At 41.9% G+C, this 15,918-nt stretch overlaps 1 protein-coding gene across 4 annotated transcripts in view; it reads right to left on the bottom strand.

Annotated features, from left to right (window-relative positions):
• MLLT10 (MLLT10 histone lysine methyltransferase DOT1L cofactor) overlaps positions 1 to 15,918 on the bottom strand; it is a 209,817-nt gene that overhangs the window by 135,236 nt on the left and 58,663 nt on the right. For all 4 annotated transcript variants that reach the window (XM_024199587.3, XM_024199595.3, XM_024199614.3 and 1 more), the window contains one exon: positions 7,256 to 7,359. In XM_024199587.3, the coding sequence (XP_024055355.1) occupies positions 7,256 to 7,359 (104 nt within the window). The remainder of the gene's footprint in view (positions 1 to 7,255; positions 7,360 to 15,918) is intronic.

The raw sequence follows: 15,918 nt of genomic DNA, 5'->3' as shown, positions 1-15,918 counted from the left end.
GAACAATGAATGATAAAGGAACTGGAAGTACAAAATATAACTAAGGCTCTTGTCCTGCAAACACTTATCCACATGAGAAACTGAAGGCATACAAGTAATCCCATTGAGTTAATGGGACTATATGCATGGTTGAAGTTACTCATGTATAAATGTTTTCAGGAGCAAGCCTTAAGTATTATTTTCATGCTCAAAGAAAACTTGAAATTGACTGTTCACCATGAAAAATAAGATACATATGAAAAATGAGCTTGATTGGACTGAGAAAAAAGTGTAATTCATCTTAGGCTAGTTAAATAACATTTCACAGATTTGGCAAAATATTGCAATTGCACTGTGGACTGGCACACACAAGCAAATGATGAATGCTGAAACATAATGCTGCACTGCTTAAAGAAAGAGGATAAAACCAGAGAATTTGCATCTAGACAATATGCTACAGCAGAATAGATGCAGCAAGAATTTATATACACAATATATAAACTCTAGAAAATTTTTCATAATTTGTTGTGGTTTTGAATAAACTGTATATACAAGTTATCCTTTGATAGTTGAGACTGCTCAAAGTAAAGCTTCAATAAGCTAAACTGGAAGTGGAAAAGAAAGATTATTTACATTCCAGTAACTGGCTCTTCAAGATGTATGGTCCCTATCTTTATTCCAGTGGGGATGCACACGTTCTCCATGCACTTGAGACTAGAAGAAATTTGCTAGCCCTGACTGTTGGTCATGCCTGTGCCCCTTCTTCTCTCCTCACATTCCAAATCAATGGCATAAGGTGTGGTGTGTACCAACTCTTTCTCCGGTACCTTTCTACTACAAATAACCTAGTATAAGGCTCTGCTGCAGAGGGGAAAGAGGGCAAGTAATGGAATACAGATAAGGACCACACATCTTGAAGAATCCCAGTTACTGGAAGGTAAATAACCTACCTTTCTTCTTCAAGTGTTGTTCCTTATGTGTACTCCACTGGGAGTGATTCACAAGCCATATTCATTGAGAAGGAGGGTGCAAGGACCCTTGCTGTACCACCTCTGCCAAAGGTGGAGTCAGCAGTAGATACCTGCATAATGCTTAGGGCATAATGTCTTATGAAAGCCTGAACAGAATCACACATTGTGCCGCTTTACAGATTTCTAGAACAACCTCTTGGAGTGAGGCTAGTGATGCAGCCTGTGCTCTAGTCAAGTGGGCTCTGACCCCTTGCGGAGGAGAGGTCCCTATCTGCTTGTAACAGAGCAGAATGCAACCTGAAATCCATTTGGATAGTCTTTGGGACAAGATTGCTTCTTCTCTCATATATTGTGCAAAGAATACAAACAACAAATAGGTGATTTCCTAAAGGATTTAGTCCTCTGCAGGTAGAATGCCGTGCCTCAACAGACACATACAGAGTGAAGGTTTCTATTCTCACTGGTGGCATATGACCTTGGGAAGAAGACAAATAAGTGAATAGTGTGATTTAGATGGAATTCTAAGATCACCTCGGGGTGTATTTTGAGTGTAATATCAGGAAGACTTTATCCCTATGGAAGACCATGTAAGGTAGATCAGCCATAAGGGCCTCCAGCTCACCTACTCTTTTGGCTGACGTGATGGCCAACAGAAAAGCCACCTTCATCAACAGGTGTGCTATGGATTCAAACAGAGTCTTCCTTCATGCTGATAGGACTAGACTGAGATCCCAAGTCCAGGTAGAGTTCAGCATCAGGGAAAACTTCTAACAATGTTCATTAGAAAAAGTACAGTCAGAGGATGGGTGAAGATAGAGTGGTTGTCAACCAGAGGGTGACAAGTGCTGATAGCTCCTAAGTGCACCCACAGACCTGAAGTTTTTAAGGATAGGAGCAATTCCAAGATGACAGGGATGTGGGAATCCACTGGTGTTATCCAATAATGGTGACACAGATTGAAAACGTTTTCCATTTTGCCATGTTGTACTTTCTTGTGGACTCCTTCCTACTGTTGTAAAGGATGGATTGAACCACTTCTAAGCATGTCTTTCTAGGTTACTCGCTCATTCAAATGACATGCTGTTAGGTGGAGGGATGCCGGATTGGGATGCTTGATCTTGCCTTTGTCCTAGGTTAATAGGGCCAGGAACAGTTGGATACAGATGCATGGACATGCTGACACCTGGGGAATATTGGGAAACAAAATGTCTGGGCCACCTGAAAGCAATCAGGATCATCAACACTCCTCCTTGCTTGATCTTTCTCAGGACCCAAGGTCAGAATGGAATGGGTGGGAAGGCACGTTATTTGTCTTAAGCATAGAACTAGAAACTCGTCTCTTTTGGAGCCCTGACCTTGAGCCACCCAGAACAGTAGATTGGGGACTGTTTGTTCTCCTGAGATGAAAAGAGATTATAAGAGGGGGATCCCCATTGTCAAAATGTTTTGAACCACCGAATCATGTAGTTCCCATTCATGGTCCCTGGAGAAGTGCCTACTGAGGCTGTCTGCTAACTTCTTGTATATTCTGGAAGATGCACTGCCAAGAGGGTGCTCTGGTGATGAATATACCAGTTCCAAAGATTGACCACTTCTATATGAAGAGGGGAAGACCTTGTTCCCCCTTGTTTGTTTAAGTAGAACACCGTTACGAGGTTGTAAGGCATGATTCGGACCTGCGGAGTTTGAATGAATAGTAACTCCAGAAGATTTATGTGCAATTGGGATTCTTGGGGAGTCCATGTACTTTGTATTACATGTTCATCCAGATGGGCTCGCCACCCTATTAAGGAATCATCTGTGATCAATCTCTTCGTAAGTGGAGGAGGATGAAAGGCGTCCCTCCCACCATGAGAGAAGCTGGTACTCAGAAGGGGGAGAGGGAATCAAAACTAATTTGTTCAGACTGCGTTTGCTCAGCACATAGCCTAGCCATAACCAAGCCTGCAGACACAAAGCCATGTGACCTAGAAGGATGAAACGGGTGTGAACTGACATGTATGGACTCAGTTAAAGCTAGTAGATAAGGTAATTTACAGATTGGAATCTATGCTGAGGCAGGTAAGCTTTGACACTGACAGAATCCAGGGTTGCCTAAATAAAATGTACAGTCTGTGTGGGAACTAAAATGGACTTTTCTGCGTTTAGCTGAACTCCCAATGAATGCAGAAAGTTGCATATGGAGAAGGTTGCTATCTGTACCTCCTGACAAGATTTCCCACCAGTAACCAGTTGCTGAGGTAGGGAAAAACCAATGAGCCTTAGCGGCAAAAGCAGGCTGTCGCTGTCAATATTCCCTTTGTGAATACCCTTAGTGCAAGGCCAAAGGGGAACATTCTGTATTGCCCTACAGCGACTCTCAGGAATATTTTGTGTAACAGATGGATGTCTATGTCAAGGTAGACATCCTCCAAATTGAAAGATGTGAACCAGTCACCCTTGTTCAGTGAGGGAATTGTTACGGTCAGGATGACCATCCTGAACATTAATCATCGGATGAAAACATTCAACCATCTGAAATCCATTCTGCTTTCATGGGGAGATGAGAATTATTTCAAGTAAAATCCCTTTTCCCCTGTGTTGAAATGGTACTGGTTCTGTCACTCCAAGATGGAGTGGGGAGTCTACTTCTTGACTCAGCATCCTCTCATGAGAAGGGTCCCTGAAGAGGGACAGGGAAAAGAGAGAGAAATTCTGGATTCTGGAGGGGGAAAGGAGAGAAATTCTGTGATGTAGCTGGTACTGATCACTGCTTGTATGAATGAGATCTGAGGCATTTCCTCCATAGTGCTGGAGTGTAGATGCCCAGCGAATGGAGTGTTGTCACTTAGCCCTGGTCTACACTACGAGTTTAGGTCAAATTTAGCAGCGTTAGATCGATTTAACCCCGCACCCGTCCACACGACCAAGCCTGTTTTGTCGACTTAAAGGGCTCTTAAAATCGATTTCTGTACTCCTCCCCGACGAGGGGTTTAGTGCTAAAATTGACCTCGCTGGGTCGAATTTGGGGTAGTGTGGACGCAATTCGACGGTATTGGGATCTGAGAGCTATCCCAGAGTGCTCCATTGTGACCGCTCTGGACAGCACTCTCAACTCAGATGCACTGGCCAGGTAGACAGGAAAAGCCCCGGGAACTTTTGAATTTCATTTCCTGTTTGGCCAGCGTGGCGAGCTGATCAGCACAGGTGACCATGAAGTCCCAGAATCACAAAAGAGCTCCAACATGGAGCTAATGGGAGGTACTGGATCTGATCGCTGTATGGGGAGAAGAATCTGTGCAGGCAGAACTCCATTCCAAAAGACGAAATGCCAATATATATGCCAAAATCTCCAAGGGCATGATGGGCAGAGCCTACAACAGGGACATACAGCAGTGCCGCGTGAAAATTAAGGAGCTCAGGCAAACCTATCAAAAAACAACGGAGACAAACAGTCGCTCCGGGTCAGAGCCCCATACATGCTGCTTCTATGATGAGCTGCATGCAATTCTAGGGGGGGGCTCCTACCACTACCCCCACCGCTGTCCGTGGACACCTGCAAAGGGGGAGTCTCATGCAACAGGGAGGAGGATTTTGTGGATGACGAAGATGAGGAGGAGGTGGTTGAGGATGGCACACAGCAGGCAAGCGGAGAATCCCTTCTCCCCAGCAGCCAGGAACTGTTCATCACCCTGGATCCAATACCCTCCGAACCCTCCCAAGGCGGGCTCCCAGACCATGAAGCTGGAGAAGGCACTTCTGGTGAGTGTACCTTTGTAAATATAATACAGGGTTTAAAAGCAAGCGTGTTCAATGATTAATTTGCCGTAAAGACTTGGGATGCATTTGCGGCCAGTATAGCTACTGGAAAGTCTGTTAACGTGTCTGGGGATGGAGCGGAAATCCTACAGGAACATCTCCATGAAGCTCTCCTGGAGGTACTCTAAAAGCCTTTGCAGAAGGTTTCTGGGGAGGGCAGCCTTATTCCGTCCTCCATGGTAGGACATAAGCCAGTAGCAAGTAGTCCGGAATCATTGCAGAACAAAGCATTGCAGCGAATGGGCCCGGACTTTGGTGGCATTCAAGCAACATCCGTTCTTTATCTCTCTGTGTTAGCCTCAGGAGTGTGATATCATTCAGCCTGGTTGAAATACGGGAAATTTGTTTAAGGGGACATTCAGAGGTGCCCGGTCCTGCTGGGCTGTTTGCCTTTGGCTGAAAAGAAATCCCCGCTGTTAGCCACGCAGTGGGGGGAGGCCCGTTCCTGCTGGGCTATTCGCCTTTGGCTGACAGGGATCTTCCCTGATACGAGCCACGCGGTGGGGGAAGGGAGGGTGTGAAGCGATCATCCCAGAGAATTGGGAGGGAAGGGGGGGGGGGGGGGGGGGAAAAGAAACCCCGGGGGGGGGGGGGGGGGGGGGGGGGGGGGGGGGGGGGGGCGTGGACACACACTCCCACTAACACCAAACCTATCAGAGGAAGAGGCAGCTCCAGACTCTATGGGTGGTGCCGTCGGGACCAAGATTCTTGTTATGCCCCGGCTAGTAGAAGGTACTGATGAGCGACTCTTCCTTCCTTGTACCTCCTAGAGCAATGATGTGAGGATCTCCCTTGTCAGGATCGGTTCCAAAAGGATTAGGGATTCCACGTCAAAGACAACAGCAATGTCCTCAGGTGCAGAGCATCCTTCTCAGAAGAAAGGGGATGGAGTATACTGCACTGGCGGTGTTGGTCTCATTGTGGTCTTTGGTACTGACAACTCCTTAACATGGTGCAATAGTACTATCGATGTGGGCAACATCCATACCGTTTCTCTCTTGCTGATGCTGGGGACAGTCCTGTTTCTGTTGTTAATGCCGGTTTCGGGGCATTCCAGCTCTTTGGAGCTAGGAGACCAGTACCATGCTCCCTGTGAGCTCCTGACGCTCCCGTATCCTGGGTGCAGAGTCTCACCTAACTTGGAAGGTGTTGGAGAAGAGGTCCTCTTCTTGGATGAGAAACCGAGGAAGATTTCTCTAGCTTCTTGCAAGAGTGTTTTCTATCCTTCTCATGCCCGTTTGGAGGAGTCTTTAGCTCTACTCTTATTAGCCCCAGAGCCAGAGATCTCAGTTTTTGGAAGGGCGCTCCTTGGTAACTCCAACCAATATACAGGGGAGTCTGACAAACCAGGGTTGGACTGGGGCCTCATAGCACAATCCATCAGGAATCTCTGAAGCCTGCACTAAGAGGCTTGATGGGTTCAGCTTGGAAAGGATCAGTTAATAGCGCCTTTCAATGGGATGTGAGCTTCCCCAAGGCAGCAGAGGCATCGGAGGTGGTCGTTACTGACAAGGAAGGCCCAGGAGGCAGGAAACATAGGTCTTGAATCCCAGGATCTTGGGCCTAGTCACCCTGGTGGAGAGGCAGGAGGAGGGAGAGACCTAAGCCCTAACTATTAATAATTACACTAATTAACTACAAAAATTATGTAAAATGTATTTACAAATATTTACAGTTCAACGCAGAAGCAACTAGCAACTTCTGCGGACACTGAAGAGGTTCCATCTCAGACCCCAAGCAGTAGAAAGGAATTGAAGAGGTGGTCAGTCTCCACCACCCCTTATGCCCTCAGTTCAGAGAATGAGAAGCAGAGAGGGATACAGGTACAGACTAATGGACACTGCTAACAAGGATCTTTTCGTCGAGCACATGTGCACATCCACAGTGGAATACACATAAGGATCATCGTTCGAAAAAGAACGATTCACTACATTATTTCTAGCATCTTATAAAACACTGGTTGACTCTGGCCACTAAAATGTGTTTATGGCATGTAATGTTGCCCTATAAAATTTGCCATATTTAGCCAGAAAAAATGGCACTCATTTCAATGAGAAAAAAAATCCAGCATTAAGCCTGGCCTCTCACTAATACTCACAGTATTAGGTGCCTCAGGGCTAGTCTACACTACCCGCTTGGATCGGCAGGTAGAAATCGATCTCTATGGGATCGATTTATCAGGTCTCATCTAGTAGGATAAATCGATCCCCGAATCGACGCGCGTACTCCCACCTCGTCAGGAGGAGTAAGCGCTGTCGACGGGGGAGCCGCGGCGGTCGATTTGCCGCCGTCCTCACAGTGGGGTAAGTCGAATAGGATACGTCGAATTCAGCTACGCGAATTTGCGTATCTTAAATCCATCTCCCCCCCCAGTGTAGACCTAGCTTCAAAAATACCAGGAATAAACTGTTTTTTCATTTTGGCTCTTTTTTTTTCGGTTTTTTTTTTTTTTTTTTTTTTTTTTTTTTTAAGGATTTCTGGCACATTACATAATAATATACACTTACCATGTTACATGGAAAGCTTGACGACATCCATGTTTGTTACATGTCATGCAAGCACCAGTTGCTGCTTTGCTTTCTCTGCCTTGTTCATCACAAATATAGCACGTCTATTAAAGAAAAAAAAAGTATTCACATATCATACAAAGTACCCAAATTATTTTTGTGTTACTCACAGGAGGTATTTTATATGATGTGCTACAAGGACAAATTGATTTTCTCAATCTTGTAGTCAAGCTTACTTGAGGACTCCTTTACACAGCCTAATCACAATTTTTTAAAGCAAATTGTTATATACACTGTTCAGGATTTGCATAGAACTTTACCTTTTCTAAGTGCTGTATAAACATTAAATTAACTAAATCTACACACCACCTCTGTATTATCCTAATTCACTATTATTCTAATTTTAAAGATGGGGAATACTGAGGCAGAGAACTTAAACAACTTGTCTAATGGCCAAACGGCCAATGGCTAACACGTGATTAGAACTCAAGATTTTCCGAACTCCCCAACCCTGTGTTCATTCCTTCAAATCACTGAATTACTCTCATATGTTTGCTTATAAATATAGTTATTAGTAGCAGTATCATAGTAGCACTTAGAAATTCCAATCAGGATCAATGTCTAATTATGCTAAATACCGTATAAACATGTCGGACACCCTAGTTTATGTCCAGAGAAGCTTCCTATTTAAAGTTAAACTTCATAATTTTATGCAATGCATATTTACATACAAATAAGTGGAAACAGATTTTCAGAAGTCTCACAATATGGCTCCAAGCCTACATGAGGTTCAAAGGCCTTTAACCAAGTTTAGTAATGCTATTCAACATAGTTTTTATTTAAATATGAGTCTAAAACAGCACAGCCTTATAACCACTGGTTAGAAACTAGTCTAGCTGGAACCTTGTTTAAATTGAGTTTAATTCAGGATCCTAAACTCATTTCAAAGGCCAAAGAACAAGTTAGATTTAAAGCAGATTGTCAGATTTCTAAAAATGTCATTACAGAATCTCACCGAATGCACAGTAATTAGAGAGACCTATAGCAATTTATTTAATTTTGCAAATTATCAATTAACTGAATAATCAAAAAGAACAAAAATGATCCATCAAAATATATTTCATTATTTGACAGGTGTGTTTGTAATTGTAATTATAAATACTTAATATATTAGTACACATGCTACAATGTATTTTCTAAAATAATGAAGGCTTAATTAGGGCTGGTCCACACTGGGGCTGGGGATCGATCTAGGAAACGCAATTTCAGCTACGAGAATAGCGTAGCTGAAGTCGACGTTTCCTAGATCGAACTAAGTTTACTTACTGCGGGTCCACGCGGCGCAGGCAAGCTCCCCCGTCGACAGTGCTTCCTCCTCTCGGCGAGCAAGAGTTCCGCAGTCGACGGGGGAACGCTTCTAGGATCGATTTATCGCGTCAAGATGAGACGCGATAAATCGATCCCAGAAGATCGATCTCTACCCGCCGAATCGGGCGGGTAGTGTGGACCTACCCCCATAGTGGACTTCACTATAGCTTCTCCTAATTAAAGCTTTGGTGAGAAGTGTGTGAAACAACTGTTTTTTTATAATATAAATATTGGGGTGTGCTGATTACTGAAGTGTAAATTAAGTAATTTTAATTTTAATTTCTGCTGTTCTATGTTTATAATATAGTTGCAGCCTATTGCTAGGGCACTACCAAATTCACTGCCATGAAAACTGGGTGACCGACTGTGAAATCTGGTCTCCCCTGTGAAATCCGGTCTATAGCCTATACTATACAGATTTCACAGGGGAGACCAGCGTTTCTCAAATTGGGAGTCCTGACCCAAAAGGGAGTTGCACGGCGGTCGCAAGGTTATTTTAGGGGGGTTGCGGTATTGCCACCTTAATTCTGCACTGCCTTCAGAGCTGGGTGGCCAGAGAGCAGCAGCTGCTGACTGAGGGCCCAGCTCTTCAGGCAGCAGCACAGAAATAAGGTTGGCAATACCATACCATGCCATCTTTACTTCTGCGCTACTGCTGATGGCGGCTCTGCCTTCAGAGCTGGGCTCCTGGCCAGCAACTGCAACTCTCCAGCTGCCCAGCTCCAAGGGCAGCACCACCACCAGCAGCGCAGAAGTAAGGGTAGCAGTACTGCAACCCCCCCCTACAATAATCTTGTGACCTGCCCCACAACTCCTTTTTGGGTCAGTACCCCTACAATTACACCACCGTGAAATTTCAGATTAAAATAGCTGAAATCATGAAATTTACGATTTTTAAAACCCTCCGACTGTGAAATTGACCAAAATGGACTGTGAATTTGGTAGGGCCCTATCTGTTGCATAAACAAAATGAAAATGATTTCAACTAGAAATCCTTCATGGAAACATCCTCTGATTTGGACACACCAAAAATAAAAGATGGCCTTAAAAACAAAATTCTCACATGCACACGGGGCAGTACAAGGCCATTTTGACAGAGGCACCGCCAACCCAAATTTCAGTGAGTGGCATTGCGTCCTGGTGCATAGAGCTGCAGCACCACTCAGGTTTCGCTTGGCTGCCCGTCCTCTGTGATACAGGGAAGGCCAGGTCAGGCCAAACCCAAGTGGCACTATGACCCTGCATGCTGGATCGTATCATCACTTGGTTTTGGGGCACTCTCAAATGTGGGCCCACACAAATTGTCCCTTTTGCACTCCCTCTTCCCCCAGCAGAAAAAGGATGGGAAGCAACTTTTGTTTGCTTCTGTTTTTCAATATCTCCTTTGTTTAACTATATCATATCTTTACATTGAAGAAAAGGAAATCACACTAATGCTTAAGTATGACTACACTTGAGTGGAGCAAAAGGGAATAAATGGGAAATATGGGGGCAAATATAATGGAGGTACAATTTAAGAAAAAAGTGTATAAAAAGAGGTGAACATAAAAAAGACAGAAAAATATACAAACTAAAACAAAATACAGTAGATAAAGACAAATAAATCAATGAAATTCTGAGTTAAGGATAGAATGGCTTTTTATGGTCTTGTCTGGACTAGAATTTAAGGTGTGCTATTAGCATATATTAGGTAGCATGCAAATTAAAATGTTTTACAGAATCAAGTGTAGACAAGGCCATGTGTTTGGTCTCCACTAGACTTTTAAAAAGCATAATTAGTTAACATCACACCTTAAATCCTAGTCTAGACAAAAACTAGTTGAGGGGCCTCTGATCTGGAAATGATTTTACCAATTCCTTAGCTCACTCACCAAGATTACAGTTCACATAGTACCTGAGATCACTTGCTGTTCCAACGCCCAATGAGTATCACATGACCTTCAATACTTATGTATTAAGAAAAAGCAAGGTCACCATCTAACAAGTTTTCTTGCTTTTGAAATGTACTTCAGTAGTAAATCCTTTGTTTTGTTTGAACATTTCCATTAACAGAAAACTTAAGTTCTAGCAAAATCCATAAGACACAAGATCCAGCTACTACTGTATTACTTTACTGCCCAGAATTTTTCTAAGCATTATTCTAGTTGTTTTTCCTTAAATAAATCCCAGTAAAAGAAATTATGCAAACATCTATTCAGTATGGATATAGGTCCTGTCTATTTAGGACTTTGAACTACATTTAAAAATTGTGCCTAAGCACCATTTAAACTAATGGCCAAACTATTTATAACATGATAAATGATTGAAGAACTGCATTATAAACAGGTTTACAAAACAATGCCATAGATTAGCTACAATTTATAACAAGTTCAGCATAATTCAGCTCTTCCTACACTAGCCATAAAAACTCTGAGTACTCTGAGTTTGGCGTAAAGCGACCAAACACACCACACTTTCCCTTTGCTTCAAGGGCTAAAGTCAAATCTCAAGTCGAACTTCTCCAGTACTCTGGTCTGTCTCTTGGTGCTATAGACTGTACACAAAAGATATAAGTTCCCTTCATGTGGTAGTAGCCCAGGACTTCGCAAAGTCAATTCAACAGTCCATATATTAGTTCGACCTCTCCCTGACCCCAATTAAGATTTTAGATGCCTGAACTGTAGCAACCTATGTACTCCTTCACCAATATCCAGAAAAGCATCAGTCATTCCTTAGTACTGATGGAGGAGAAGAGCTCTTAAACTCTCCTCCATCCCTGGGCCTCCAGTGAGATAGCAAATGGCAATAAACCAACTGATCAAGTGGGACAAAGCTCCCAGTTAAACAAGGATGCTATGCTTGGAGCAAAACAGAAATATCAGAGGCCTTTTTTTTCCCCCAATTAAACACTTTGCATTACTGTGTTTGCTTATCTGCTGGAAGAGATTTTTAATATCTCTTTGGAAAAGTTTCCAAATTTGGGGGGAGAAATAAAACCTGTTAAAAATTAACTTCAAAACGTTTTCTTTTGAGGACTGCACAGGTCATAGTTATGATGTGCTACACACAGCACCCATGCATCCAAGAAAGTTATTCCTTGTGAGCTCTGATCATTTCTCAGTTTTTGCAGAATGTAATCATTCATTTTAAATAAAGTTTCTAACACTTACAGTTGTGAAGCCTTTTAAAACTAGACTGTTAGCATGAAACAACAGCTCAAAACTATGACCTACCACTATTAACCAATAGGTCTTAACTCTGAGGTGTAATAAGGACAATTTGAAATTTCAACACTCTTAACTACCTTAACACTGACCAGTTTAGGAGAAATATTCAGCCAATAGACTTATCCATTATGACTTAACACCACACAGTTTACAGCAGGGGTTCCCAAACTGTGGGTCACGATCCCAAATAGAGTCACAATATCAGCAGACGGGGTTGTGGTAATCTCTAGTGTGCAGAGGATGCCATTTTGCTCTGGACAGCGTGACCTTGTATGTACGAGATCACGATGCATGGAGGATGCCATTTTGCTCTACAAAATAGCATCCTCCACACAGCATGAACTTGCATGCAAAATACATAGTAGTAGTAGTCATGTAGTGCAGAGGATGCCATTTTGTAGAGCAAAACAGTATCCTCTATGTGGCCTTACACATATGGTGCGTATGAGGTCATGAAGGGCGGAGGATGCCATTTTACTCTACAAAATGCTGTCCTCCATGGAGCGTGATCTCACTGGTATAGTGTGGGTGAGGTCACGTTGTACAGAGGATGCCATTTTGCTCTTCAAAGTGACATCCTCCATGCTGTCTGGGGTTCTTGGAGGAAATAATTAATTAAATGGGGTCGTGATAGCGAAATGTTTGAGAACCCCTTAGTGTTAATAAGCATTTTTCCAGCTCTGAGCTATTCAAATCATGCTCCTCATTCTGTGCTCCCTTAATATTGCTCTAGAAAAAGAAAGTAGATGCGAAGGATGTCAGAGACACCGGTAATATTTTATTAACGTTAGATGTTCCATCTGCCTATTATTGTGTTGTGACTATATGATTACCAGGGATTAACTCCAGCACATAAGCAGGAAAGCAGACAAACACTTCTGTGATCACCATTTACTGACACTTAAAGAACAATGCCGAGAACCAATTAATTGGAGACAACCCCCAACCCCTCTGGTGGGCTACATAAACTGGTTTGACCAGCTCAAGACATACAGTGAGACAAAGAATTTAGGGACTGATAAAAGGTTTACCTCTGAAGTACAGGGGGAGAGAGAGAGGGACTGTGGGCAAGCAGACTGAACCCTAGTTCCCAGAATAAGGGTTAGCTGGATAAGTTAGGCCTACCTACTTTACATAAAACAGATATGCCTATAGACTATTTGTTATGATAAAACCCCTTTAGCTTCTGTTATGTTTTGTTCCTACTGTTGAGATTAAACAAAAATTTATTTTGCAAATAACATTTTGGTGACTGTACACACACACACAGGTCACAACTCCTCAAGGGAAGACTTGAAGCATTCAAATCCAGTTTAAACTGCTGCGGAATCATGGTCAGTACACAGGCTAGTACAGTATCTCAGGAACTAGTCCACAGAGTAGGAGAATCACAAGATTCAACCCCAAGACAGGTGATGGCAACAGGCCTAACAACTGAGGGAGTTGCACTCAGATTTAGAGGGGTCAAAGGTGCAGCTAACCCTAAACTGTGATAGTAGATCCTGCCTATTGTGCTAGATAATCAGAACAAATCCAAAGCTTTTGGCAGCACCAAACTGGAGAAAGGACCATTCTGCATCTAACTGCTCACAACTATCAAGGGAGTAAGAGTCCTTTGCTCACAGATCTCCAAGCTTCAGCAGAAGCTCAAACTTTCCAGTTTCCCAGAAAACACTCAAATAAATATAAGTATGACAGCCACCCCTATTACTGAGTAGATCAGGGGTCAGCAACCTTTCAGAGTGGTGTGCTGAGTCTTCATTAATTCACTCTAATTTAAGGTTTCGCGTGCCAGTAATACATTTTAACGTTTTTAGAAGGTTTCTTTCTGTAAGTCTATAATATATAAAACTAAACTATTGTTGTATGTAAAGTAAATAAGGTTTTTAAAACGTTTAAGAAGCTTCATTTAAAATTAAATTAAAATGCAGAGCCCCCCGGACCAGTAGCCAGGACCCGGGTAGTGAGTGTGCCACTGAAAATCAGCTCGTGTGCCGCCTTCGGCACGCATGCTATAGGTTGCCTACCCCTGGAGTAGATCAAGAAGCTCCAGATTTATCTGATCAACACAGCAGAAGTTTCCAAAAGGGATAAAAAAAAAGTTTTTCACATTTTCAGCTGAATCTGAGGAATGAGATTATCAAAGTTCAGGTAAAATGAACTGATTTGAAATGATCCAGTCTGTAAAGTGTCCAAAGAGTAACAAATATCCACTTGCATGAGAGGGCTACTACCTGTGCAGACCTTGTTGGAAGTACTTATGTGGGCAGACTTTTCCTATTATTATCATCATCTTCCCCTTTAGCAACAAATATATTTTGTGTTCTGTTCAAGATTATTGTATTATGTAAAGGACTGTTCTATAAATAAATAATTGCATGCATTTATCTTTAACAAAAATCCAATGTAAATATATATGTAAATTAGGTACCATCCTCAAACTTCTGTCAAATTGCCAATGCAACCCTCATTGCTGTAAAGGTTGCATGACATGCATCCTTCTATGTATCAACATACCATGACAACTATAAATCTGTACAATTCCTATTATTTTTCTATTTAGACTTAATTGAATATACACAACCTACTTAGAACTCTGTAGGAAAGTAAAAATCTCTAGAGGCTCTTCCTAAATTATCTACTTCAGTTTGAATTGTGCCAATTTGGCAAACACACAGTCTGAAGTTGGCAGCCTTTTAAAAAGGCAATCCAGAACATTTTTCCTTGGTTATAAATTTACATTTTTTCAAAACATTGCTACAGTTATTTTTAAGGGCTTTTCGCAATACCTACATTTCAGAAAAAGCAGCCTTTTCCCATTCCCCAAAGAGCATGCACTTCAAACTGGCACAGTCTGTAAAAGCTTCTACATAGTTCAGTATAAAAACCAAACGAGTACATTTGTGTGAAGTTAAAATGTTTTAAATTTTAAATAGAAAAATAAATGAAGGAAATTTTTAGAGGTTACTAACAAGTAAGATTTAACTGATATACTGTCATGTGTGATAAAAATAGATTTTAAATGAAAGGGTCACTCAACCTGATTTTGTTAAATTGATCAAGCACCCTTTAAATAATCCATCCTGAATTGTTTTAACTACTTTAAAAAATAAGTTGACATACATTTTGTTTCTGCTCCCCTGTTGATATTTCAAAGACTCTTTTTGGGCAAGCAGAAAGACACCAAACATACTCAGGGCATATTCCTCCTCCACCCACTTTCTCTGGGCACACTCCTGTCTACTGCCTCTTCAGTATTAGTTTTGATATAGCTGTTAAAAACCTTCTTACAGAGCCTGGAAAAGATGTACACCATTAACAAACTGCAAAAGTTACTGTCAAATAAACAAAGACTAAAAAAATACATTAAAATATTTTTAATCTCTCACTTATAGTAACCTTATGGGCTACTCAGAATGAGAGTAAATACAATTTTCAGATGGAAATAAGTTTTTTGTTTTGACAACTTTCCTTTAAAATCAAACAGCTTTCCATTGTGTTTATTCACATACAACAGAAGTCTTTCACAAAAGTTATAAATTATATTTATGAAAGAAGCATATTTTCTGCAAAGGACACATCACAAAGAAAGGTACTATACAGCAATATTCATCTAGTGGAGCTTGTATATCATAGTTCAGTCTAAGTAATTTAGAGCAGCCAGTTTATAAAAACTACTGAAAGATTCAGCTTAATAGCAAGGATACTGGCAGGCATTTCACTATGGTACTGCTTCTGCCACTGACGAGTCCACTATTCTCAGCTATACGCTCACAAAATTTTGCAGTATTTAAGAGTAATAACCTGAATCAAATAATGCATTACTAAACAGCGTAGACAAGTGCATTTCACAGGCTGAGGATTGGCTAAAGTAAGAAGTCTCAGCCCTAATAAAAGAAAATTAACATAAAATCCCCAAAGACCATAGCTGAAATCTACCCTGACAAGGATGAGAAACAAGATGGGTGAGGAAATATCTTCTATTGGACCAACTCCTGTTAGTGAAAGACAAAGGCCTTGGCTACACTGGCGCTGTACAGCGCTGCAACTTGCTGCGCTCAGGGGTGTGAAAACGCCCCCCCCCCCCCC

Source organism: Terrapene carolina, unplaced genomic scaffold (assembly GCF_002925995.2).
Source record: "Terrapene carolina triunguis isolate 2854851 unplaced genomic scaffold, T_m_triunguis-2.0 Scaffold84, whole genome shotgun sequence".
Taxonomy (NCBI): domain Eukaryota; kingdom Metazoa; phylum Chordata; order Testudines; family Emydidae; genus Terrapene; species Terrapene triunguis.
Note: the sequence above shows the minus strand (reverse complement) of the source record. Positions and strands in the feature narration are given on the sequence as shown.